Source organism: Electrona antarctica (genome assembly GCF_951216825.1).
Source record: "Electrona antarctica genome assembly, chromosome: 6".
NCBI classification, from domain to species: Eukaryota; Metazoa; Chordata; class Actinopteri; order Myctophiformes; family Myctophidae; genus Electrona; species Electrona antarctica.
Genome location: NC_136811.1, coordinates 15,670,395 through 15,695,092, shown reverse-complemented (window position 1 = coordinate 15,695,092; position 24,698 = coordinate 15,670,395). Strand labels below are relative to the sequence as shown.

The window sequence follows — 24,698 nt, the reverse complement described above, 5'->3', positions numbered from 1 at the left end:
AAACCAAGTGGGGAAAAAACACTGCCATGGGAAATGTTTTATTTGGCACTTGGCTTCACTGTTAAACTGTTTTTCTCTGCAGACATAAAACTATCTTGTGACTGCAGTCCAGCATGTTGACAGGAGCCGTGTTATCTTGTGTTTTTGGTACCTCCCTTAAACCTTACTCTCACTGACCTCTTAACATCTAAAATGCTTGTAAACATCAAATCAAAGAAAATAGGAAATGAGGAATTGTGTGTTCACCTTTATAATGATTACGAATACAAATCTAGTAACATGGCCAGTGGGGTTTCCACAACACCATTTTAGGAGATTTGTAATTGACCCCCATTTTCTCCCCAATTCTAGTGGTTTATTATTTGCAAAGTACTGTACCGTGAGACCTCGTCACTTCCAACCACCCTACTGCTGGTCTGGGGAAGGTGTACAGTAGAGGTAGACTACCATGGTCCATGCAAGGAGTCTCACAGGGTCATGCAGTCTTCCTCCCCACTGAACAGCACCCCCACCAACCAGCAGGGGTCGCTAATGCACATGATTCCTCACTGGCAGGCAGCCCATACATACAACACTACAATGCCTAGTGTGTTTTGTTAAGAGTGGAGGGCCAAGCCCAGGGCACCACTTCTTGGTAGCCTCATATCACTGCATGAATTAGCCTCGTCCCTCTCAGCATTAGATTGTTTTCTGCAATGTCCCACGCACCCAATATTTGCATACTGGGCCCTGGTTGGTTATAGGCTGGTTCCAGGCGAATCTGGTTGGCTCGTCACCACTTCGGCCGTAAAGTCCTCTCACAATTGAGAGGGGCCAGACTTAATCTGCCTGGGGCAATATGCATTGCATGGAAAATGAAGCTCACGCACGGCTGCAACTTGCGTGGGTGTTGCTGCAAGTTGCAGCCGCGCGCAAGCTTCATTTTCCATCCACCAGCTGTTTAAAAACACGGAAGAGGGGCTCCTGCTGGCCTAGCGGTCCAGGCACATGCCACATATAGGCTCTGGCCTGACAGCGTGTTTGAGTCCCGTTAATGACGACCTTTGCTGCGTGTCTCTCCCCTTCTCTCTCTCCCTCTTTCCTGTCCATCTTCACTTGATACTATCAATAAAGGCAGAAAGGCAGCTGTGCGTGCGTGCGTGACAGTAACCTGATGGGAAGAAGCCATGTTCTTGAAACAGCTGCATGACCAGAGCTCTCCTCTGGTCGAGGGTTCGTCTCAGGGAGGAGTATGGGACCTTGTCGAACTCCAGTTCTCCCAGGATGTCCTCTCCATCTGCGCCTACTGGAGAACATACAGCATCACTGGCATGTCTCCAAAGAGCATTGTAGGCCCGTTCTGATTTACTACACAGAGCAGTGAAGAGATAAAGAGCACAGTGTGGGTACGGATCTAGAGCCTGATGCAAACCCCCATTTAGGCCTGACGTCGAAATAAATAAAAAGTCTTCTGAAAGAATATATATATTCAAAGATTTGTGCCACATTTTCACGATTTTTCAAAAATAGCAGACCTACAAGCTCGTAAGCGCGCTATGAGCTTGTAGATCTGCTATTTTTCAATAGCTAAAGTATAACATAATGCTTAGTTAAAACACCAAAACGGGTTCCCGTCCAGAATGGGTTAAGAGCCACCCTCCAGTATGTTTATTTTTAATATAACTTTTATTTATAGGATTTTCAATTTTTAAAGACAAACAACCCTACATATACCCCACCCTCCCCGGTTCCCTCACACAAAAGAAGACAAAACCATAATTATAAACAGGAAATAAAGGGTAGAAACAAATTAATAAGAATCTGTCCTGAACACCTATCCGTCATTTATACATTATGAATAATTAGTGTGGACTTGGATGGTTATTCGTCTCAACTGCTCACGAAGGAAATAGGTTACCACACATCCAAATATCTCTGTAAACCTACAGTAGGTTTTACGTTTTTCCCGGTGACTGTAATTGACAATGGATGTCAATTACTGGATGTCAATTACTGGATGTCAATTACGACGATGCGGATATACAATACAACAAAGCCTAAATCAGCTGCTCTTCTTGAAAAGGTATTATGCTGCATTCACACAGGCAGATGCAAAAGATACAATGACACAAAGCTACACAGCGTATTTGTAGCTTTGCAGGATATTTGTAGCGTCGGGTGTATCGTTATGTCGCTGGATTCCATTGAGAATGAGCGGCAGACGGCATCTTTGCATCTGCCCGTGTGAACGCAGCATTAGGCTAAAAATATCTTATGATTCATCATGCTGCGACAATGCGACTGCAGCATGATGAATCATATGTCAGTTTTAGCATATCTACACCATTTTGGATTTCATTCAATATTTATAGACGAAGTAAACTACTTCCGAGATGTCACTATGCCCGCTTTCATTTTCCTTGAATCCTTTTACATAGTCTTGGTGAGAATTGACCTAGACGTACGATTCAACCATTAATGGTTTTGTAAAAACATGAATGCCTTGAGGGACCTTTATACAAGGAGTATGGATACTTTCACAGCATTGCAATGCCCTACTAATGCCTTGAGGGACCTTTATACAAAGAGTATGGATACTTTCACAGCATTGCAATGCCCTACTACCCACACACCCACGTTTAAATCATCTGCCATCTCCACTGTCGACAGGTAGTAAAATGTTACAAATGAAAACATTGTGATGATTTGTCAAAGAGAGACATTGCAAGTGAAATGGCTGCACCCCACACACACATCCAGGACAGGTGGCTCGTGCACACATTTACTGTATAGCATACCAGTAGGGTTCCTGTCAGCTGGCCTGTCGAAGGTGAAGATGTCTCCCTCACACTTGGCGGCACTCTTGGGCGTGTTGGGTTCAGAACTGCAGCTGGATCGCCGTCTGCTTTTCCTCTTTGGAGACACCGGGTCCTCTGTGGAAGAGTCCAGGTCTGGATGTGCACACACACACGATAAACAATATTATACAGCCATGTCAATATATATATATATCTTTTTTGTTTTCTAAGATATTTTAAGCCTTTATTGAGAGTACACTGACAGTAGACTGATGGAGAAATGGGGAGAGAGAAGGGGAGTGACACTCAGCAAAGGTCGTCGGGATCGGGAGTCGAACCCGCGACTGTGGCTGGATTAGCAGCCTAGGTGCCCAGACCGCTAGGCTACCCTAGCCGTCCGGGCCTCATCAATATTAATTGTAATGGATTAACAGCCTTTTAACAACCTCATGTAGGAATGTATTCTAATTTTGAGATCTAATAAATCGCCCATTTTAATTTTCTAATTCATTAGAAATTTATTTTCTTAGATTTTTCATTGATTTCGTCATGAAATGACAAAAGAAATGCACGGCAAATGGACCCTTACGGGTCCATTTGGTTCTATTTGTACATTCTCAGAATGATGGTGGTCCGTAGTCTAATGCAGTGGCCCCAGTGGTATATCAACTATTTTCAAATCATCTTGACACTCAAAAATGGGATTTTGGCACAACACCTTTTCAGATGGGGGTCCGCGACCAAATATAGCACATTAATTTAGGGGTCCTTGACATGGAAAAGGTTTGAGAACCACTGCCATAGAGTGCACATAGACATAGAAAGGTAGATGTTCTCCTTCGGCTCTGGGGCGTATATGCTCTCAAGTGAGGGCAAGCCTCCGCGTTGGTGACAAGGAAAGTAATGAAAGGAAGGGACATGAGTCACGTGACTGGACACCGGGGATGCGCCATACAACGGCGCCCTCCCTCCCAGTGCGATATATGTCGCTCCAATGAATTGCAGCCGCGAATGAGGCATCTACCTTTCTAATGTCTATGAGAGTGCATGTGTACTTGTGTAGTGACCTGTGGAGTTCTTCCTCATCCTGTGGCCCAGGATAGCGCGTGGGGAGGTGGCCAGTAAATATACATGTGTAGTGACTCATAGGAATAGACTATGTGACAACCAGGTATAGTCTGGTGACCACCGGAGAGACGGGTCACAGTCGGAATGTAGACGGCACCCGGGTGAGCAGTATGGGTTAGCGCCCCAGCCTGTGTCCTCCGTGAGGAGGAAGCCCCAAAAAACCCTCGGTGAGGCCTTTAGGAGGGCCATTATAATCCACCACTCCTGAATGAAGTGCCTGGTGCTGGGAGTCTGGTGCAACGCACAGGTCCTGGGCCTGGTGAGAGCAGGAGTGGACCTGGTGAGACCTTGGTCTTGCCCTAATGGGACTGATCGAGGGTAGCTACTGGGACGTAAGTCGGGACTTGATCACCCCGGCTGGGTCGCCTGAGTGAGGGGTATGACGATGTTCGAGAGACCCGAAACCCCGATGACCTTGGGAATGGATACATCACTGAGGATACGTCTCAGGTGCATCCATGCAATGTTTTTTGAGTGGTGTAAACCACTCCTACAACTGGCTTTGTTAGTTTGTCTGTATGTCTGTTCGTACCAAAAAATGAGCATGGTTGCTATGGTCACCCAGTTCACACGGGTGTGATTTCATTACGTCAGACCACAGTTGATCAGTCTATATAAGACCTTACACCACTCAGTTCACACGGGTGTGATTATTAGTTATGTATATAGTATACATGTACCTGTGGAGTTCTTCCTCTTCCTGCGGTAGCTGCCCAGGATGGCGCGTGGGGAGGTGGCCAGGCTCTGCAGGGTGGGGGAGGGCAGCACCTCCTCAGGACGGAACTCTGGCAGCTCCGCAAACCGCTCCTCAAAGTACACCTCTGACAGCACCCTGTTGTCACACCAACACACAGACAGCAACACCACACGCGTTATTTTAGTTGATCCACCTGAGCCGCCTACTACAGATTCAAGTACACAGTTGTCAAGTACACAGTTGTTCCTTACTTGGTTAACGTGCTGTTCAAATATGATGCTTTGTATGGTCCCGTTTTAAATATTAACCTTGCCTTCATCGTACAGAGGCCCTGAGGCTGTTGTATAGATGTAATGTAGATATAGTTATTGGTGTCTGACTACACCAAACCCAATACACTGTAATTGGTTAGGAGTGGTGATCAACTAATAGTCAGGCTTAGTTTATTGGTTTATGAGCAATGTTGGTATAACCTAATGCCCTGTTTTTATCCTGAGTTTGCAGTGATTCACATAGACGACAATCACTCTGATATCAGCCATTGTCAGACAATAGGCTCACACAGAGTAATGTACTCACTTGTCAACCGAGTCAAAGGTCTTCTTTAGCGGTGGGGGACGGGCCTTGATCTTTTTGGGCGGAGGTGCATCTTTGTCAGTCGGTGGGGGCGGCAGGGTGGGTGGGGTTGTGGAGGGTGGGGGCAAAGGAGACGAGGGAAGGGACTCCTTCCATCCGGCCTAGGTGGATAAATACAGTTATGTAGATTTTGAATAGGACCATATGAAGTATTCTTTAAACAGCACAGTTTGCAGAACTGAGGCAATGAACTAGTTTTTGCCCTTCCTGAGCCATTGATCCATTATACAATATCTATCAAACATTCACTTACACCAGACAGTCAAATAAATTAAACACACAGCTGAAAGTACCTTCTTAATAACTAGATAACTAAATTAGGCCAGGGGTTGGAGCAATGTCTGCCCTTTGATCTAGTTTATTTCTGACTACAACAGCAGTGTTGACACGAGTGGTTCATGAGGAGCTTTTGAACCCATGATGGCTCCACGGGGTCTTCAACCTACAGTACATCTTTGCTATCAAGCAGAAATTATCTCCATATTTAAACTCTATTTTTTCCGTAATTTAACACCCTACTTGAAGCTCAAAACATGGTATGAATCAACGCGTTTCGAGCTTATAGATTTGCTACTTTTGCCGTTTTTGAATTTGAATCCTGAAAAGTAACATGTTTTGGACACATGAGGTTTCTGCCCAACAGAGATGATAAACTGTACATATATACGGTGCCATGACCCTCTCACCTCTTTAGTGGCGGACATGTTGTCCCTGGTGCGCGCGTCAGAAGAGTCCCCGACACCGGAGCCTTCCGGAGGCCTGTCGGAGCTGGGAGGGGGCTCCTCGGCGGCAGGGTGCATGGAGGGGGAGTCAGTCTGTCCCCCGGCCAGCTCGGCCTCGAAGGAGAACCGACTGCTGGCCTCCCGTTCTCGCTCCCTCTCCCTCTCCCTGTCCTTCTCCCGGTCTCTCTCCTTCCCGCGGCCTCCTCCTTCGTAGCTGCCGACGGGAATGTTGGCCACCGTCGCTTTGACCTTCTGCGGGGTCCTGACAGGGAATTTGGGGGTGCCCGGTGCACTGCCTGTAAAAAATAAATAGCATTCATAATAACATCTTTAAAAAAGGTAAAGACCATGTAGAGATTTAATTTACAACACACAAAACCCCCTCGTTCTCGGTACACAATAATGTTGCATAATGTGCCCTGAAATATCTCCATAATACTTAAACACTGTCCAAGTGAAAAATCATGTAAATACATAAATACAGCAAATACTTTATCGGCATACCAGAAACACATTATGCCAACAGGCCTTTAAAGCAGTGGACCCCCAAATGGATACGCATTAGGCAACAGACCCCAATTACATTATTTTGTGCTAGGGGCCCCCATAAGAGAATATTTTAGTTGCTGTATTCGATTAAGTAGGCCTACAGAATTCAGAGTGAAATCCCATTCTCTCATGGCCATAGGGATAACTTATTGCCGGTGAAATAACCACTTTCAACCTTGTGTCCATAATCTATAAGATTGTAGATCATCTATTCTCACCGTTTCTCACTATCCAAACATCTTTAAAGTATAAAATAGGGCTTAAGTAGTTAAACTGTTTAGCTGGGTGCGCCCTGGAACCTGGTGGTCCCCAGACAGACGCCCACTTTGGAAGCCAAGCTTTAAAAAGGGCAGCGTGCGCTGGCTCACCGGCTGTGTGGATGGATGGAGTGGGGCTGCCGGGCCTCATGGAGATGGTCAGCCCGGCGCTGCTCTTACTGGACACCAGCCTGTCCATGTGGGCCAGGTGCTCCGGCGTCTGCCGCTCTGCGTGCGTGTGCGTGATGGTGGTGGCGGGGACCAGCGTGTGTTTGGGGAGGATCATGTGGGCAGAACCCAAGGAGGAGGAGGAAGAGGGGCTGGAGACGGAGTAGACGCCGCCGGGCGGGACAGCCGTCACGGAGACCAACCCGGGCGAAGGGGGCGGGTAGATGGCGGCGGCGATTTGGCCCGCCGGGACCGCGGTGGAGGAGGGCTGGGGGGACTGGGCTGGGGCTAGGAGTGGTGGCTGACCTGAACAGGAGGAGGAAGACACCACGACATTCATCAGATGGACGTTTAGAGCACGACGTTTAGCAGACAGGAATCCTATTCTAATGGTTTCCCTCGGTGCTATTCCAACAGTGTTTTAGTTTGATTCTAATACATCGGTTCCCAAACTTTAATAGATGGGGTCCAAAGCGTTCGCAGCCCACCCATCTGACCCACTTGGGTCAGATGCATTTTCAGAGCACGTTTATTTGAATGATCAATAAACGTCTCAATGGAAACAACGTAGTATACTTTAAGTTCTTATTTAATGGTATCACTATGAGAACACATTTTCAGGGCTTAAAAAAAATACCACGTCATCGTTATTATCATTCAAATCTTAATGGTTTGCCAATTATTATATTTGATATATATCAGTGTCTTTTAGTTGATCCTTGGCACTGACCTGTGATCAGTGGTTGTACCAGGGTCTGTGTGGGGGGTGCGTGGCACTGACCTGTGATCAGTGGCTGTACCATGGTCTGTGTGAGGGGTGTGTGGCACTGACCTGTGATCAGTGGCTGTACCATGGTCTGTGTGAGGGGTGTGTGGCACTGACCTGTGATCAGTGGCTGTACCATGGTCTGTGTGAGGGGTGTGTGGCACTGACCTGTGATCAGTGGCTGTACCATGGTCTGTGTGAGGGGTGTGTGGCACTGACCTGTGATCAGTGGCTGTACCAGGGTCTGTGTGGGGGGTGCGTGGCACTGACCTGTGATCAGTGGCTGTACCAGGGTCTGTGTGGGGGGTGCGTGGCACTGACCTGTGATCAGTGGCTGTACCATGGTCTGTGTGAGGGGTGTGTGGCACTGACCTGTGATCAGTGGCTGTACCAGGGTCTGTGTGAGAGGATGCGTGGCACTGACCTGTGATCAGTGGCTGTACAAGGGTCTGTGTGGGGGGATGCGTGGCACTGACCTGTCATCAGTGGCTGTACCAGGGTCTGTGTGAGGGGATGCGTGGCACTGACCTGTGATCAGTGGCTGTACCAGGGTCTGTGTGAGGGGATGCGTGGCACTGACCTGTGATCAGTGGCTGTACAAGGGTCTGTGTGAGGGGTGCGTGGCACTGACCTGTCATCAGTGGCTGTACCAGGGTCTGTGTGGGGGGATGCGTGGCACTGACCTGTCATCAGTGGCTGTACCAGGGTCTGTGTGAGGGGTGCGTGGCACTGACCTGTCATCAGTGGCTGTACCAGGGTCTGCGCGGGGGATGTGATGGTCGTGAAGCCCAGCGTTGCCAATGGCGACGGGATGTACGCCTGCTGGGTGGGAGGGGAGGGGCCTGTGGTCGTGGACGGGAGCCCCGGCGTGGACTGGACGTAAGTGATCCTGGGACGGAAAAGACCATGGAAAGATAGCTCATTTTACCATGTATGTACCATGTCATGTATTCCATTCCACATATTTCCCATATGCCAATTACATATATTTTTGGGGGTCCGTGACATGAAATAGGTTGAGCACCACTGACACAGAAACATGGGTTTTTCAGAAAACTGTCAGGATTTAGAAGACATTTTGTACAATCTGGTCTCAGGTCTAAATGGGTTCAACTCTCTCTAGACATAGTAAAATGGACCTGATTGCAACTGCACTTGGAACACCAAGGGACCCATTTCTGTCAGTGCCTCTCCTCTTATGCCTTATCCCTAAACTTCTTTGCCTTTTTTACCGTTTTGAAAAACATTGAGTGGTGTAAACCACTCCTACGACTGGCTTTGTTAGTTTACGTGTCTGTCTGTCTGTACCAAAAAAATGAGCATGGTTGCTATGGTCATCCAGTTCACACGGGTGTGATTTAATTACATCAGACATTACGTCAGACCACAGCTGATCAGTCTATATAAGACCTTACACCACTCAGTTCACACGGGTGTGATTTTTTAATAGTTCAAATAGCCGATCTACAAGCTCACAACATGTCGATGTAGATTGGCTAGTTGAACCATTTTAAAATGTTTTTCAAAATAGTAGAAAATGGCAAATACGTTTAGGGATAAGGGGTGGGCACAAGATAGGGCCCCATATCTCTTCACCAGAAAATAGCCAATCTTGTAGATTGCTTTTTTGGGGTTAAATGAGATCTGGAAAACGTATCCGTCAATTTGAGAAAATGATACACAATAACATAGCTCTGATCCTCTACTTTCATATGAATACAAATAATAAAACTCTTTAATATTGTGTTCGGCCAGAGCTTAAGCTACAGTACTCCATGTGTGGGGCATTGGATGGGGTGTTATTGTATACAGTCGCATTTAATGGCATTGCAGTGAAGCCCAAGTCGTTTTGGGGTTTTTTTAAGTTTCCACTCTAAACACAATGAAAACGAGAGAGGAACAGAAAGAGGAGAGGAGATGAAAGGGGAGATGACATTTCAGTAATGGGAAATGTCAAATGAGATGCGGCACTGGCGACAGGAAGCGGCGAGGGACAACAATGAACCAGAATGAGGGGTGTAAGAGAGACACACACAGAATGCTGCAGTGGGGGTCAGTGGGTGAGCACGACTAGCTCCATCTCTCTGTGTGTGTGTGTGTGTGTGTGTGTGTGTGTGTGTGTGTGTGTGTGTGTGTGTGTGTGGAGCTGAGAGGTGTTATCTATGTGGGCAGCATGACTAACACTAAACACCCACAGCACTGGGCTTCTTGCCTTCTCTCTCTGCACCAGCAGCCACTACTCTGGATTTTGGGACCCCCTTGCCTAAATGATATGTATTTGGTCGCAGACCCTCCCCCCCCCCCCCCCCCCCCCCCACATCTGAAAATGTTTTGTGCCCGGGACAAGAAGATTTGTATTTAAAAAAATAATCACACCCGTGTGAAGTGAGGGGCGAAAATATATTAAAGTCTAACTCATGTTGCTATGATTAGGTGATGTAAAACAAACACAGACAAAACAAACATTAAACTCTCTTTATTGTTAATGGCATTTAATGTTTGTGTTTTAGCGACTAAACAAACATTAAACTCTGTCCATTGTCAATGGCGTTTTTAATGTTTGTTTAACTAAAAACAAACATTAAACCTGTATATAGGAGGGGCCTCAAAAATAAAAATCACTCTGGTGTTAAAGGGCAGGCCAAGCGTCTATGGTATGCTAACACAATTGGCCCGTGTTGGTGGGAGGGAACTGGTCATTGTACATTGTGCGGTGGCACCGGTCAGCAGGGAGTAGGAGGATGAAGGCCCTACTACGTCCTGTCCTCCCGGTTGGGAGAAATGAATTGGCACAATGTCTAAATTGGGGGGATTAAAGAAAAAATATAATATATCTGCAAGCCATAAAAGAAATATGCACGATAAGCCATAGAAACACTGATGACCAAACTTCGCTGGTTGGAGACTGGAGATGACGTCCCTTTTTTTGTTACACTGATTGACGGAAGGGGTCGTCTGTCAACGCTGTACTCCCCCCCCAGCCAACCATGAATTAGCAGGGTACACTCCAGACTCTGTACTCCCCCCCCCAGCCAACCATGAATTAGCAGGGTACACTCCAGACTCACTCCAGACTCACAAACGAATGGAAATGCGATTTCAAGTGGTTAACCAGGTTAACCAGAAGTGGACAATTCATACAATCATATAATTGGTAGATGTAAAGGTCAGAAGTCCTTTGATGAATGAATGTGAGCTTCAGTTCTTGACCGTTTCCCATGACCCTCTACCAAATTGCAGAATTTTGTGGAAAGCGAAGCAGAACTGCCAGAACTGCAAAAGGTGTCGGAGAGAGAAACAATGGTAGGAAAACAATAGGGTCCTCCAGCCCCTTGGCCCCTAATATCAGATGTACAAGCTCGCAGCGCTGTGAGCCTTGAAGATCTGCTATTTTTGATTTGCCAACGCTAAAATCTAAACTGACACAGATGCTTTCACGGTTTGACTGGGTTAATTCGAAGACAAATACTTCCGTACATTAGAAAGAAATGTGAGCCCATGAGAGTGTTTTCCATGCAAAAGGAATGCAAGGTGGTAAAGCCAAGCAAAACGCATTAGTGAGTAAAAGAAAGACAATAAAGTCCTGCGGATGAAAGCGCCCATTTCTGCCGGATAACAGCCTTGATGGAAAGCGTATATGAATGACTTAGAACAACGCTGACAATGATGGATTGCACTGCTGAGACCTGAGGTATCCCACTGTGCGATGAATGAGCAGCAGCTAGATTTATACATACACTGATGGTGTGTGTGTGTGTGTGTGTGTGTGTTTGTGTGTGTCACCTGGTTTGTGCAGGGGGCAGCAGCATGGCCTGTGAGGAGGCCGTCGCAGGGGCCACGACCGCCGCCGCTCCCACGGTAACTGGGTAGGGGCCGGCGGGGTGCACAGCCCCTCCCTGAGGCATCTGGGATTGGACGACAGGCATGGGAGCGATCTGGATGATCTGGAGACACGGGAACACAAAAACGTATATTCCTAAACCTTAGGATCCCAAAAATATTTCCCAAAATGTTCCAACCTGAAACATGGGAAAAAGAGATGTAGTCCGCACACTGTTTAGCAGCTCCCAAGGTCGTTTATTTAAGTTAGGATGACAATGTTTCGACAATTGGGGTCGAAACATTGTCATCCATTCTGGACGGGAACCCCTTTTGGTGTTTTAAGCATGGTTATACTTTAGCTATTGAAAAATAGCAGATCTACGAGCTTGTAGATCTGCGATTGTTGAAAGATCGTGAAAATGTGGCGCAAATCTTTGTATATACTTTCAGAGCAAAAATTATATAATGAAGCATAGTCATTGCATGGGTGACAGGCAAGGCAGCTATCTAAATATAGATTATCTGGGAGAGAGAGTGAGAAACAAGGCACAAAGTAACACTAACAACGTTGCTTGTGTCATATAATAGCTGTCAGAAACCTTTATGTTGTCACGACACTGCTATAGTAGTAGAGCGTGCGTAAATACGAGCACATCACACCCATCCTCCGCTCACTCCACTGGCTCCCTGTCTCATTCCAGACTGAATACACCCACCCTCCGCTCACTCCACTGGCTCCCTGTCTCATTCCAGACTGAATACACCCACCCTCCGCTCACTCCACTGGCTCCCTGTCTCATTCCAGACTGAATACACCCACCCTCCGCTCACTCCACTGGCTCCCTGTCTCATTCCAGACTGAATACACCCATCCTCCGCTCACTCCACTGGCTCCCTGTCTCATTCCAGACTGAATACACCCACCCTCCGCTCACTCCACTGGCTCCCTGTCTCATTCCAGACTGAATACACCCATCCTCCGCTCACTCCACTGGCTCCCTGTCTCATTCCAGACTGAATACACCCATCCTCCGCTCACTCCACTGGCTCCCTGTCTCATTCCAGACTGAATACACCCATCCTCCGCTCACTCCACTGGCTCCCTGTCTCATTCCAGACTGAATACACCCACCCTCCGCTCACTCCACTGGCTCCCTGTCTCATTCCAGACCGCTCACTCCACTGGCTCCCTGTCTCACTCCACTGGCTCCCTGTCTCATTCCAGACTGAATACACCCATCCTCCGCTCACTCCACTGGCTCCCTGTCTCATTCCAGACCGCTCACTCCACTGGCTCCCTGTCTCACTCCACTGGCTCCCTGTCTCACTCCACTGGCTCCCTGTCTCACTCCACTGGCTCCCTGTCTCACTCCACTGGCTCCCTGTCTCATTCCAGACTGAATACACCCATCCTCCGCTCACTCCACTGGCTCCCTGTCTCATTCCAGACTGAATACCAGATCTCCCTGCTAACCCACCAGTGCATCCACAGCAACGGGATGGGAGTGCTCAGCCAATCAAATCATCGCTATTATTCACACAAACACACAAAGCTGGGCATAGGAGCCACCTCAAACATTGAGCTTTGTAATAGTAGAAGATAAAATAAATCTCCATCTAGCCATCCATCATTTACATTGTGGTACTTGAAGTGCTTTAACAGCAACAATATATTAACACACAATATAAAGCAAGCGACATAGAAAGAAAGTGAATATACGAGTTAACTAACAGAGCCATGTAACTGACCTTGCTTCCTGCCTGACCTCCATTCTGGACAGGAAGTGGCGGAGCCACGAGGGGGAACTGCTGGGCCTGTGGTGCAGTCCTAACTGTTGCCATGGGAACCAGCATTTTACCCTGCAGGACCGGGGACTGTGTGTGGACTGAGAGAGAGAGAGAGAGAGAGAGAGAGAGAGAGAGAGAGAGGCTACTCTTAAAAGTGTTTCACTGTTTATTTGTCGTTATTGGGGTTATTTTCAATACATTTGCACATAATGTAGAATGTAGATTTACCCATCCTAACTATCAGGAGCAGTGGATGCCATTGAATATTGTCTGGTATTATTATCCCGATCATAGTGAAGCTAAAAAGCAGATTAAACTCCACATTGTTCATTCTATGTTCTGCATGTTAAAAAAGGGCTCACCTCTGGCTCCTGGGTTGACAACGCCCACCGTTGGATGGGCGGCATATCCCGCTAGCGAGCCCGGTGCCACCTGCTTCCCATTGGCCAGGGGCATGTGCGTGGGCGGAGCTGAGGGCAGGTTGAAGACACTGGTTGGCTGGCTGAGCTGCTGGGGGGAGGGGCTCTTGGGGTGGGTGCCGGCGGGCATGGTGGGCAGGATGTACTGGACCTGCGTTATGGCCTTGCCCCCCCCGGGGCCCGCCAGGGAGTGGGCCGGGAGGAAGTGGGGCTGCAGCAGGGACAGAGGCAGGGGCCCGTTGGTGTAGCTGTGGGGGGCCGGCACCGGGCCAGCGTGAGGGCCCTGCTGTGGCTGAGAGGAAGGGCTTATGAGCTGGACAGCGGTGGGGTGGTGTTGGCCGGGGAACGCCCCGCCCAACACCAGATTGGCCACTACTCCTCCGGCCCCCGCGCCCATGGGACCGGGCGAGTAGGACGAGGAGTAGTACCCGCCGCTCCCTGGGACCACCGCCCCGCTCCCCGCGCCGGAGCCCACCAGAAGCTGCGGGATCAGGGGCTTCCTGTCCAGCGGCGGCTGCGGGCTGTACGAGGTGCCTGCGTCTCGGGGTTTACTGGCGATGGGGATGGGCGTGCTGATGACCGGCCGCACCACGTTGGTGACCACGGTGGAGGCCACCCTGAGCGCGCCCATGCCCAGGATGGGGTTCAGGCCCAGGGCGGCAGCGGGCGAGCTGGAGATCACCGACTGGCCCGTCGAGGAGGAGAACGAGAGAGATAGGGAGGCCACTCCTCCTCCTCCTCCTACTCCACCACCTCCTCCTCCATCTCCCCCAAAGCCGTCCTTGCCTTCTCCCTCACCTCCCCCCTTCCTGCGACGCTCAAGGAACCCTCCTCCTCCTCCTCTCCCTTCATCGTAGCGCTTGCCGGTGCTGTAGGAGGAGAGGGAGACGCTCCTGCCGTGAGGGGTGGGGTGGGAGGAGGAGGAGGAACTGATGACTGTAGCAAAGACTCGCTGGAAAAGAGAGAAGAAACTGAATTCTAATTACATTTGTATAGCTCATGGTTTCCTCCGGAGTATGTTAGACAGAATAAGCTTCTATTTGTACGTCTACATTAATATTACAAATTAACAGGACTCAAAGGCCCAACATTCCTGTTAATCCAACAACATGAGACAAGTGACATTTAACGGAGAGCAAAACGTAATCCAAGACCTGGAACGCATCTGTGTCACGTTATAGCTTTTTAACCACTTTTAATCATTATTTTAAACTGTAGCTGTAATAGCAGATCTACAAGCTCATAGCTTGAGCTTGTAGATCTGGTATGTTTTACATTGTGAAAAGGTGTGCAAATCTTTGAATATATATATATATTCTTTCACAGCGAACGTTTTAAACTCAAATCTTTGCTTCGGGGGGGTCCCTGGAACAACATATTCTAAGATAGATGGGGGTTGGCAGCCAAACACATATCATTTTGGGGGTCCTTGACATGAAACGGTTTGAGAACCACTGACAAAGAAAACAGGTTTTTCTGAAACCTGAACTGAACGGCGAGACTAATATTAGACATATTTCACGATGACCTTTCAGATCATCCTTGGATAAAAGGTGGAGGCATAACAAACACGAGACAGCAGCGATGCATGAGAGGGTCGGAGGAAAGATTGGGTACCTTGTGGTTGCTCTCGTCCCCGTCGCTGTCACTGTCGGTCACTCTCTCCTTACACTTCAGGTCTATGGAGCTGCTGGGATAAGGATCCTCTGTGGAAGGACAGTCACAGACATCCTGATACATCTACACCAGTGGTTTTCAACTAGAGATGTCCCGATACTGTATCGGTATCGGATCGGCCCGTATTTGTCATATCGGGTCATATCGGTATCGGTGAATATGTCAGTCTAACCACCGATCCCACACAGGGTTAAGGGGTTGACACTATGGCAGGTAAATAAAATGTTGGGGCATGTGGAGTTTGCTTTGGAGTTGCCCAAACTGCAATGTACGTTTGAGTGAGGAGTCTGCTATAAACACAGCACGAGATATATAATTAGATAGCTATAAACACAACACGAGATATAGATTGCTATAAACACAACATGAGATCACGACACTGGTATCGGTATCGGCTAACACAGAAATTGAGGTATCAGGATCGGATGTGAAAAAAGTGTATCGGGACATCCATATTTTCAACCCTATTCACATCAAGGCCCACTATTTGTTCGGCATCTGAGACCACGGACCACCATTTGATGAGATTCAGCCTCTCAGACCCCGAAACTAAAGAATATTTAGTTGTCGTCGGATAAGATTCTGTCCACAACAAGACACAACAGGCAAACGTCGATCTAAATAACAATTCTTCTACATTCTCTAATTGTGTAGACTTCTTGTAAATTAAGTAATGCAGACGTTTAACACAAAATAATGTAACTCTTGAGAGCGTAAAATGAAACCAAATATAAGGGTCCATTTGGTTCCCAACTGGAACCACCTAGAATGTGCCGTGCATGGTGCCTTGCATGGTTTCCTCCACCGTCGGTGTATCAATGTGTGTGGGAATGGGTGAATGTAATTAAGCAATATTACACGAGAGGGTGTGGGTTAACGTGATTATAGGCCTATCTCACAGCATTTCCCCGCCCCCTTTTTACGCCCCCTTTTAGAGCTAGTGGTGTTATTTTTTTTTCGGTCCATAGGCTTCCATGTTAAAAGAGGTATTTTCACAAGCTACAAACTACCGTTTTGTAAAGGTAAGGTTTATTCTACTTATTTGAGTTGTTATACCATTGTGTTTTCTTCATATTATTATCGGTCTTTGACATTTTAACATTAGGAAATGTACTTAGATTCTCCAGAGAAAAAAAGTGTAAATGTTAAATGACACCACTATCTACCGGAAGTGGGCGTGGAAAGCGGGCTGTGAGATAGGCCTATTGCCACGACAGTGATGCGGTAAGGAACAAGACGAAGTTGAGTTCCGCAAGCATCACTGAAGTGGCAATAATCACGTTAACCCACGCCCTCTTGTGTAATATTGTAATTATACAACAGTTACCCTTAAAACTAAGAAAATCGCTGAAAAAAAAAAAAAAGTTTAATGACGGATGTAGTCACTACGACCACAAATGTCCCAAGAAACTAGCTAGCCTAGCCACCGAGTTTGCTAGCGCTCTGGGAAAACAGAGCAGCTGAATTCTTTGTTTTGATTAGGTGGTGAATGGTGCTGGTTTGATCCACAGCTAGAAGCCGTTTCAACCAATCAGATTGCTTCCTCGAAACGACCTGTATAATAAACAATATAAATCTCCGACGACAACAACGTTGTGATGGTTGAGTTTATGAAGGGAATTTTGAAAATGGCACATCAGAAAAGACACGATGAAAAAAAGCAAAGAGACAACTGAAGTGACTCACCAATGGCATCATCATCTCCCTCCTCCTCACAGATGACCATGCGCTCCTCATCGCTGGTCATGTCCTCACTGACCCCCCGCTGGGAGCGAGACAGGGGCGGGGCGCGGCCTGCAAACTGTCCCCCTCCGTCCCCACACATCTGAGGAAACAATGCAGACCAGGATTATAGACTGAAGTGAAAAGTTTGAAACTCTAGTTGTTTTATTGGAGATGTTATGTTCAGCAGCATATTCCTTTGTCCGTTTCAAAACACCTTTTGAAAACATATTCCTTTGTCCGTTTCAAAACACCTTTTGAAAACAAATCACTGGATGTGTGTATTTCTAAATTTAGTATACCAACCAAGTTATGCAATTTCTTTTTAAGATTTATTTTTGGCATTTCTATGCTTTATTTCAGATAGATACAGTGAGAAACAAGAAAAAAATAGCCCTGGGCAGATTGGTCTGGCTGGCATGTTTGAATTACATTTCACTCACCCCAAAGTTGCGCGGGACCGCGGGTGACCAATCAGAGCCCATTATTCAAAGTGGGATTTTCTTATTTATTTTTGCTGTTTTGCTTTGCATCCATTTGTAGCAGCCCCTTGAAAATGAATCATCCACACCCAAGTTCCAGACCTACACAGTGACATTAGTCTGGCCTGCCACGCCAGACTAAATGAATAGCAGATGTACAAGTCAAGCTCACAGCGCAGCACCAACTGAGCTTGTAGAATGTAAATCTAAAATGAAACTTGTTTCCTTGTTTGAATTGGTTAAAGTCTCTGCAATATGATTTTTTTGCAATAACATTTTCTATCGTAATAAAGAACAACAACATATCTAAATGTTATGATGAATTGAACAAGGTGGACCCTCTTGTAAACAAGTGTAATGCTTTATGGTGTCGTCCACTCACAGTTCAACAGTGTTTGTATTGAGTTGTGCTTGAAATGTACTGTAATTCTGCAAACTGTTAATAAATACTTCAATCAATCAAAACGATTATCGACCCATCCCCAGCTGGGCCATGTCCAACATATGGACTGGTTTGCAGCGACAGAGTTGAGTGGGTCAATCAGTGGACTAGATGAGAATATGAGGCACACAAAACCTCCCTGTGGCACTTAGGAAGCCTTTACCGGCTTATGCAAACAGGGCAAAAAAAACACTGCAAGGATTATGTAGTCATGGATACCAGACCCTTATCGGTACTGGAGAATACAAGCTTTGCTGTTTTCTGGTTCAGTCCCCATCTCCCCCCCCTATCTGTCATATTTATTGCTTTATGTTCAATTATATAAGGCACTGTTTTGTGTTTCTGCTTCTAAGAAGATACTTCCGAGATACTTTTATGATGTTAAATGCATTCATTGAAAATACCTTGTACAATTTATGCACATTCCCTGGCATGCTGCAGCAAAACATACTGAACCACCACACCACTGCATTTAACCGAGCCATGAATTGTGTGAACTGCTCCGCCACTATGATTGACCTAGAACATGTGGCAGTAAAAGCAAACCAGTGTCTTCTTACCTGTGCCAGCTCTGCCAGGGCCTGCGTGTTGCCCCGGTCGCTGCGCTCCATGCTGTGCATGGCACTCTGGGAGAAAGCTCGCGGGCGGGTCGGCTGCACCACGTGACCGTCCCCTGCGCTCCGTTCAGACACGCCCACCAGACCTGGCCCCACACCCTTCAGCTCCACTGAATGGGGCTCTGTCGCAAGAACACAGGTAAGACACTCTTAATAATAATAATAATAATAATAATAATAATAGCTCAAATTTATATAGCGCTTTTCTAAATACCCAAAGCGCTTTACATAGGAACACTAGGAACAGACTTTATTAAGAAAAAACAAAGCAAAACATAACAGATACAACAACAGTACAGGGTTAAAAAGATAAAAGGATAAACGAGGGAAGGGGGGGACATCCTATCCAGACCTCAGCTGGGGAAAGCTATCCTGAAGAGGTGGGTTTTGAGTGAGGTTTTGAATGAGAGGAGAGAGGGAGCAGCTCTGAGATGGTTGGGGAGTTCATTCCAGAGGTTGATGAATCTTGATGACAGAACACTGAGGAGGATTGAGGAGTCCCACATCTGTGAATGAACTGTGTTTTTTCCTGGCGTGCGTGTGTGCGTGCGTGTGTGCGTGCGTGTGTGCGTGCGTGCGTGCGTCTCTGTGTTTACATGCCGTAGCTGAAACTAGACCTGGCAACAGTGGAAACTAACCTGTGTTTATTGGCATGCGTTTGTGAGTTTGTGTGTGTGTGTTTACATGTGGGAGTTGAATATGTTGAGGACTGGCCTGTGGTTTCCTGGAGTTAGTGTTGTGTGTGTGTGTGTGTGTGTGTGTGTGTGTGTGTGTGTGTGTGTGTGTGTGTGTGTGTGTGTGTGTGTGTGTGTGTGTGTGTATTGGTGGGTAACATGTGGGAGTTGAATATGTTGGGGACTGGCCTGTGGTTTCCTGGAGTTAGTGTTGTGTGTGTGTGTATTGGTGGGTAACATGTGGGAGTTGTGGAGTTCCAGTGAGACTGACCTGTGGTCTCCGACATGCTCCTCTCTCGGATGTCCTTGCCTCCAGGGACACCGCGGCCTTCAGAGCTGGACTTCTTCCTGTCTTTGTTGCACCACTTCCAGTCTGGGTGGGCCTTGAAGTGGGCCTCCTTCACCTGGGAACAGGAGAGGGGAGATTAAAAGGACGAGGGGAGAGGGTTTGTGAGATCGTGGCACATCGAGTTGGCAGAGCATCATGCTGGAGAGTACCAGGTGAGTGCACATTTCACCAAGTTAACCATGTGAAACCGCAGCGTCCCTATTCTGCTGCCAACAGAAGCTCTACGAGTGATGTTGTTAGCTTTTGGTTCGGCTGTGATCCTTACGAAGATACGGGTTAGAGGGCAAAACGGAGGGGGGGGGGCCTAGTATAGACCCCTGGGGGGAGGACTCTGGTCAATCGTTTATGGGGTTTAAGTGATTAAATGATGACGATAGAAGATCATTCTAATCAGTTATGCTTGTAGCGCGTCCGTCCCGTGTCTCCGACGCATATTATTCCAAAAGGATCGACACATAGGCTTGTTGCGAGTGTGTGTGTGCGTGTGCGGTTGGTCCTGGACTTACTTTGTTTCAAGAATGCATATTTTCTTGTGTAATGCTCAACACAGGACACCATTTTACAACGTATTCTTTATTTTATAATTTAGGTGCCATTTGTATATGTATAAAGTTGTCAAATTTGTTAATCACTGCAATTTTGTTAAAAATGATAAATTGTACCCAAGATGCATAGAATTTCTCATCCACGGGACCACCTGCGAGTCCTGGGATGCATTAAATTGAAAACCTACTTAGTGCTTACGTTACACCACACGTTAGACCAACTTCACCAGTGGAATAAGCATGTAAAATGAGAGAGAATACAAGTCAGTGTCTTTTAAGACCTCTGAGACTTATAAGCTACATTTACTGTGTATTACATTTAAGTGTATTAAAGATTTTTAGGCTCTGAAATTTAGAAAACACATTTTAAGACCTTTTCAGAACCTGTACCAAACACCCTTGAGTACTTAAATGTCATTTACTGAGGGTAGCCTTGCTGGCAGTGTCAGTTTTCCACTGGCCTCCGAGCTAAAGTGGCTCACATCCCATCCCATGTTATTTTATGTATATGTGCGTCTTAGTTCCATGCTCTACACAGAACACATTCCAGTGTTTCCTAATGGTTGAGTTGAGGCTGTATTGACCTAAGACCAGTTCAGCCCAAGACATATGAGGTAAATATTCAATTTCACGCCTGCAATGAGACCAACCTTTGATGCATTTAACAGGTTCCAATGCTATGACAAGAACAAAACATCAAAGCATAAGGTTTTTGTTATCCCTATGCCAACATACACTAGGGATCAGTGATTTTGACAGTTTACTAGCAAAGTACAGCGTGATTGTTTTTGGTCCCGATCCAGTTGTTGAGCATGTATGCATGTATCTACCTGGAAGGCGAGGTCGTGGTACTTCTGCTTCTCCTTGGGCCCCAGAGCGTACCACCACTCGCCCAGGATCTTGCTAACCGTGCGGTTGTCCTGGTTGGGGTGCCGCTGGTGCACCAGCGCTCGATGGCGTTTGCTGAAGATCATGAACGCATTCATCGGACGCCGGATGTGGTCTTTCTCCCCCCTCTGAGGCAGAGAGGAAGAGAGAGAGAGAGAGAGAGAGATAGAGAATGGATGACGTTCTCATGCTCTGGACTGCATCATTCCACCGTTCATTTAATGGCATATAATCGGATCCCGTGTTCCACTTATGTCCCTTAGTGTAGTTTTTCTTAGCATCAAGTCTTGTGAGCAGTCATTACATCATATGCCATGCTGTAAATCAGATTTCCTATTTTGAGTCAATAAAGTTGTGATAAGAGTCGATAAGAGCAAGACAAGAGATTCAGAAAAGGAAATGGATGACATTGTTGGGGGTGAGGGTGGTGGGGGGTACATGGGATCCTGGCAGTACATTGTTGGGGGTGAGGGTGGTGGGGGTACATGGGATCCTGGCAGTACATTGTTGGGGGTGAGGGTGGGGGTACATGGGATCCTGGCAGTACCTTCCCAGGGCTGTTCTTGTCCCCGTCTTTGGGTAATGCACTGAGGGACTGGGTGCGCCTCTTGACTGGTGTTATAAGGAGAGGCGGGTCAGGTAAGACTCCAGGGAGGAACCTGGGAGAAGGAAAAAAACACAAAACACACACAAACAGCCATTTATAATCTTTTGTTTCATATAATGGGCACTTTTGTTCTATGAGAGAGATGTGCTTGGATAATTGAGAGGGGAGGCCCAGGAGAGATGGCTCTGTCTGGCCATATTTTCATTGTCATGGTAGGCCAGAAATGGCCACATGTGGCACCAATGACGTTTTAACATCAACTCTCTATCAGCACTACTTAGAATATTATGCAAATCAATTTTTCATCTCACTTCTCTCACCATCTTGTGAAACATACCAGGCGCTGCCCGGCGTACAACATCATTCTCTCTGATGGATAGTGTATATACTGTAGTGTACGTACAGTACACTGTATATCTTTTATTATTTGTCAGATTGTCTATGTGTACATGCATACAACACCAAGCCACGTTCCCTTTACATGTGAATGTGATGGAGGAGAGAATCAAGTTGATTCCGAGCGCCGATAAATCTTCCGCGTTTCATTTGGGGAGTGTTTATATAAGAGCTGGCAGTCTATCAAAAGTGTAGAGACACACAGAGCACGAGGAGTTCATCTCCCGCGAGGTACATCAGCAGAATCGGCAGACAGCGCATCCATTTCAATGGCTGCCTTTCATATGGGCACATAAAGCCCAGAGATGGAATGCTTTTGTTCCCATCTCTGCTTTGTTCTGGCACCGAGCTGGTCTGCCCAAATTAGCGCTAGGATACCAGAAAAATAAATGAAAATAGATAAATAAAAAATAAAACGCACACCCACGTATGAAACGCCGGCAGAAACCTTATGCCCAATTGCCCATCTCCTGTACAATGCAACCTCACAGACAGATCCACAACATTTACATATACTTTTTGTTTCGTTTCTTTTTTTTAAATCATATGAATCCCTATTTTGGCAATGCCATAATAGGCAAAACTTTTCAAAGATTCTCAACATGAAACAAAAATAGAAATAGTTTACCTACAAGCTCACGTTGCATCGCGAGACGTCGTGAACTTGTAGATCAAAACTTTTTCGCTATTCATCGTACAGCAAGGTATATACGTCTTACGTGGTTAAAACAGTTTAGCTGCATAACCTGTGTACCACGCCATTTAATCCATGTTCTGCCCCTGCGTAATATGCTAAACCCTATTTGTTTCATGTGTTTAATTCACCGTTTTGTAATAATTTAAAAGAAATAGCGGATTTGTCGTGGACCTGGTGACGAGGCGGATGCATTATGATGACGTAACCGGAAATCAACCAACCGCCGGCTCCAGGGGCTTCTGGGAAACTGAGTCCAATGCAAAGTGAATGAGGGTGTAGGGCAGGGTTCCCCAATAGGCGGCCCGCGGGCCATTTGCGGCCCGCGGAGCGCCCCCTTGCGGCCCGCGGAAGAATTTCTGGGGTCCCAGATATAAATGGCATTAAATGGGGGTCAGTAGCCTATGCATGTCAAACTGGGCATCCTTTTCAAATGGGGTCCAGCCCTGAAAATTAATTTTCAGGGCAAGACCTCGACCTCACGCGTGCGGACTCGGCTCCCAGCCTGGTACCCTAGTCAAAATATGGCCCTCGAGGAAGATTTATTGGGGAACCCTGGTGTAGGGACAATCTTAGCTCGCTTTGATCTTTGACTATGACCCGGATCAAGGAAGTGGCTTTTTTGTCGGCTCAATATAAATCATTGGAGTGTTTTCAAGCGGATTTTCATGGATCAAAGGCGCAAATACTTTGGCGTATGCTCCAATGGTAATTAAACAATCCCGGCAGCATCGGTATACGTCATATATTAATATAAAGCGGTCAAAGTGTTAAAGAAGTCTGACAACAACATGGTATGGCACACTTTTACACGCACAATACACAGCAGACAGCAGATATTCACTCTTACGGGTCATCAACGTCACTCTCTGTCTCGCTGTCTGGCCTCTCTCTCTCCGCCTCCCCTTTCTCCCTCTCTGGGGGAAGCTCATCGGTGGAGGGGGTGGGCTGTGTTGGACGCCCTGCCCTCTCCGCAGCAGGGGGGGCCTCCATACACTCCTGTAGCATCGCAGGCAGCCCCTGAGACTCTGAGGGGGGAACAGAATACATAGATAATTGTGCTGGTCAATTGGTGAAGACCCCCCCCCCCCTGTGACCCACCTACGGATAAGCGGTTGAAGATGGATGGACTTTCCACCATCGGACCCACACAGACCCGTTGCAAAGAAGATATTTTGTTAGATATTATATTGTTATAACTGTCTGAGATATCCCTTAGGAAGTCGGGTCTTTTACCCCAAAATGAACCGGAAGCTAATTCGCCTAAAGCTAATGTGGCGATCGTATTGTTAATTAGCGGCCTGGGCCGCGACTGAGCGGTCCATGCACCTAGGCCTAGGCCGCGCAGCTGAGCGGTCCAGGCACTTAGGCCGGTAATCCAGCCTGACGGCGTGTCGCGGGTTCGAGTGTCGCGGGTTCGAGTTCGAGTGTCTTCCCCCATCTCTCTCCCCTTCCTGTGTAATTATTGTACCCTATCAATAAAAGGCAAAAACGCCCAAAAAATATCTTAAACAAGAACAAAATCGGAGGTCCAAGGATAGATGTTACTTCTTCTATGGTTGAATCGGGATCACGTAGCAATCTCAATACTCCCTCCTGGCTGGGTAGGCGGATCAACAACGTGGGTTGGGTCTAAGGCGAGGAGGGTAGCTTATTAATTATTATCCTCAGGGTTAACGTGCTTGGTAGCTTAGTGGGCAAGTTACCAACTCCTGAGAATATTGATCTTCTATTCCGGTAGATGATTTCTCCCTGTCAGATTTCTGTCGGTCTAAACAAAGCATAACATCCATGTATAGTTGATATAGTTAGTTAGTTCCTGCGAGAGTGAGGTCTAGCCAACACCAACTCGGGATTTTGATTTTCGGGAAGTTGA

At 47.0% G+C, this 24,698-nt stretch overlaps 1 protein-coding gene across 2 annotated transcripts in view; it reads right to left on the bottom strand.

Moving 5' to 3' along the window:
- Window positions 1-24,698, bottom strand: part of cicb (capicua transcriptional repressor b) — a 64,347-nt gene that overhangs the window by 3,022 nt on the left and 36,627 nt on the right. Inside the window, exons 3-19 of one of the 2 annotated variants that reach the window (XM_079504579.1) lie at window positions 23,673-23,850; window positions 21,673-21,784; window positions 21,068-21,253; window positions 19,615-19,747; window positions 18,613-18,791; window positions 17,093-17,231; window positions 15,347-15,435; window positions 13,673-14,681; window positions 13,272-13,408; window positions 11,484-11,644; window positions 8,435-8,589; window positions 6,878-7,240; window positions 5,925-6,256; window positions 5,182-5,339; window positions 4,586-4,737; window positions 2,778-2,930; window positions 1,151-1,285 (exon numbers count right to left, since the gene is read on the bottom strand). In XM_079504579.1, the coding sequence (XP_079360705.1) occupies window positions 1,151-1,285; window positions 2,778-2,930; window positions 4,586-4,737; window positions 5,182-5,339; window positions 5,925-6,256; window positions 6,878-7,240; window positions 8,435-8,589; window positions 11,484-11,644; window positions 13,272-13,408; window positions 13,673-14,681; window positions 15,347-15,435; window positions 17,093-17,231; window positions 18,613-18,791; window positions 19,615-19,747; window positions 21,068-21,253; window positions 21,673-21,784; window positions 23,673-23,850 (3,771 nt within the window). The remainder of the gene's footprint in view (window positions 1-1,150; window positions 1,286-2,777; window positions 2,931-4,585; window positions 4,738-5,181; window positions 5,340-5,924; window positions 6,257-6,877; window positions 7,241-8,434; window positions 8,590-11,483; window positions 11,645-13,271; window positions 13,409-13,672; window positions 14,682-15,346; window positions 15,436-17,092; window positions 17,232-18,612; window positions 18,792-19,614; window positions 19,748-21,067; window positions 21,254-21,672; window positions 21,785-23,672; window positions 23,851-24,698) is intronic. The other variant, XM_079504578.1, reaches the window with a different exon arrangement.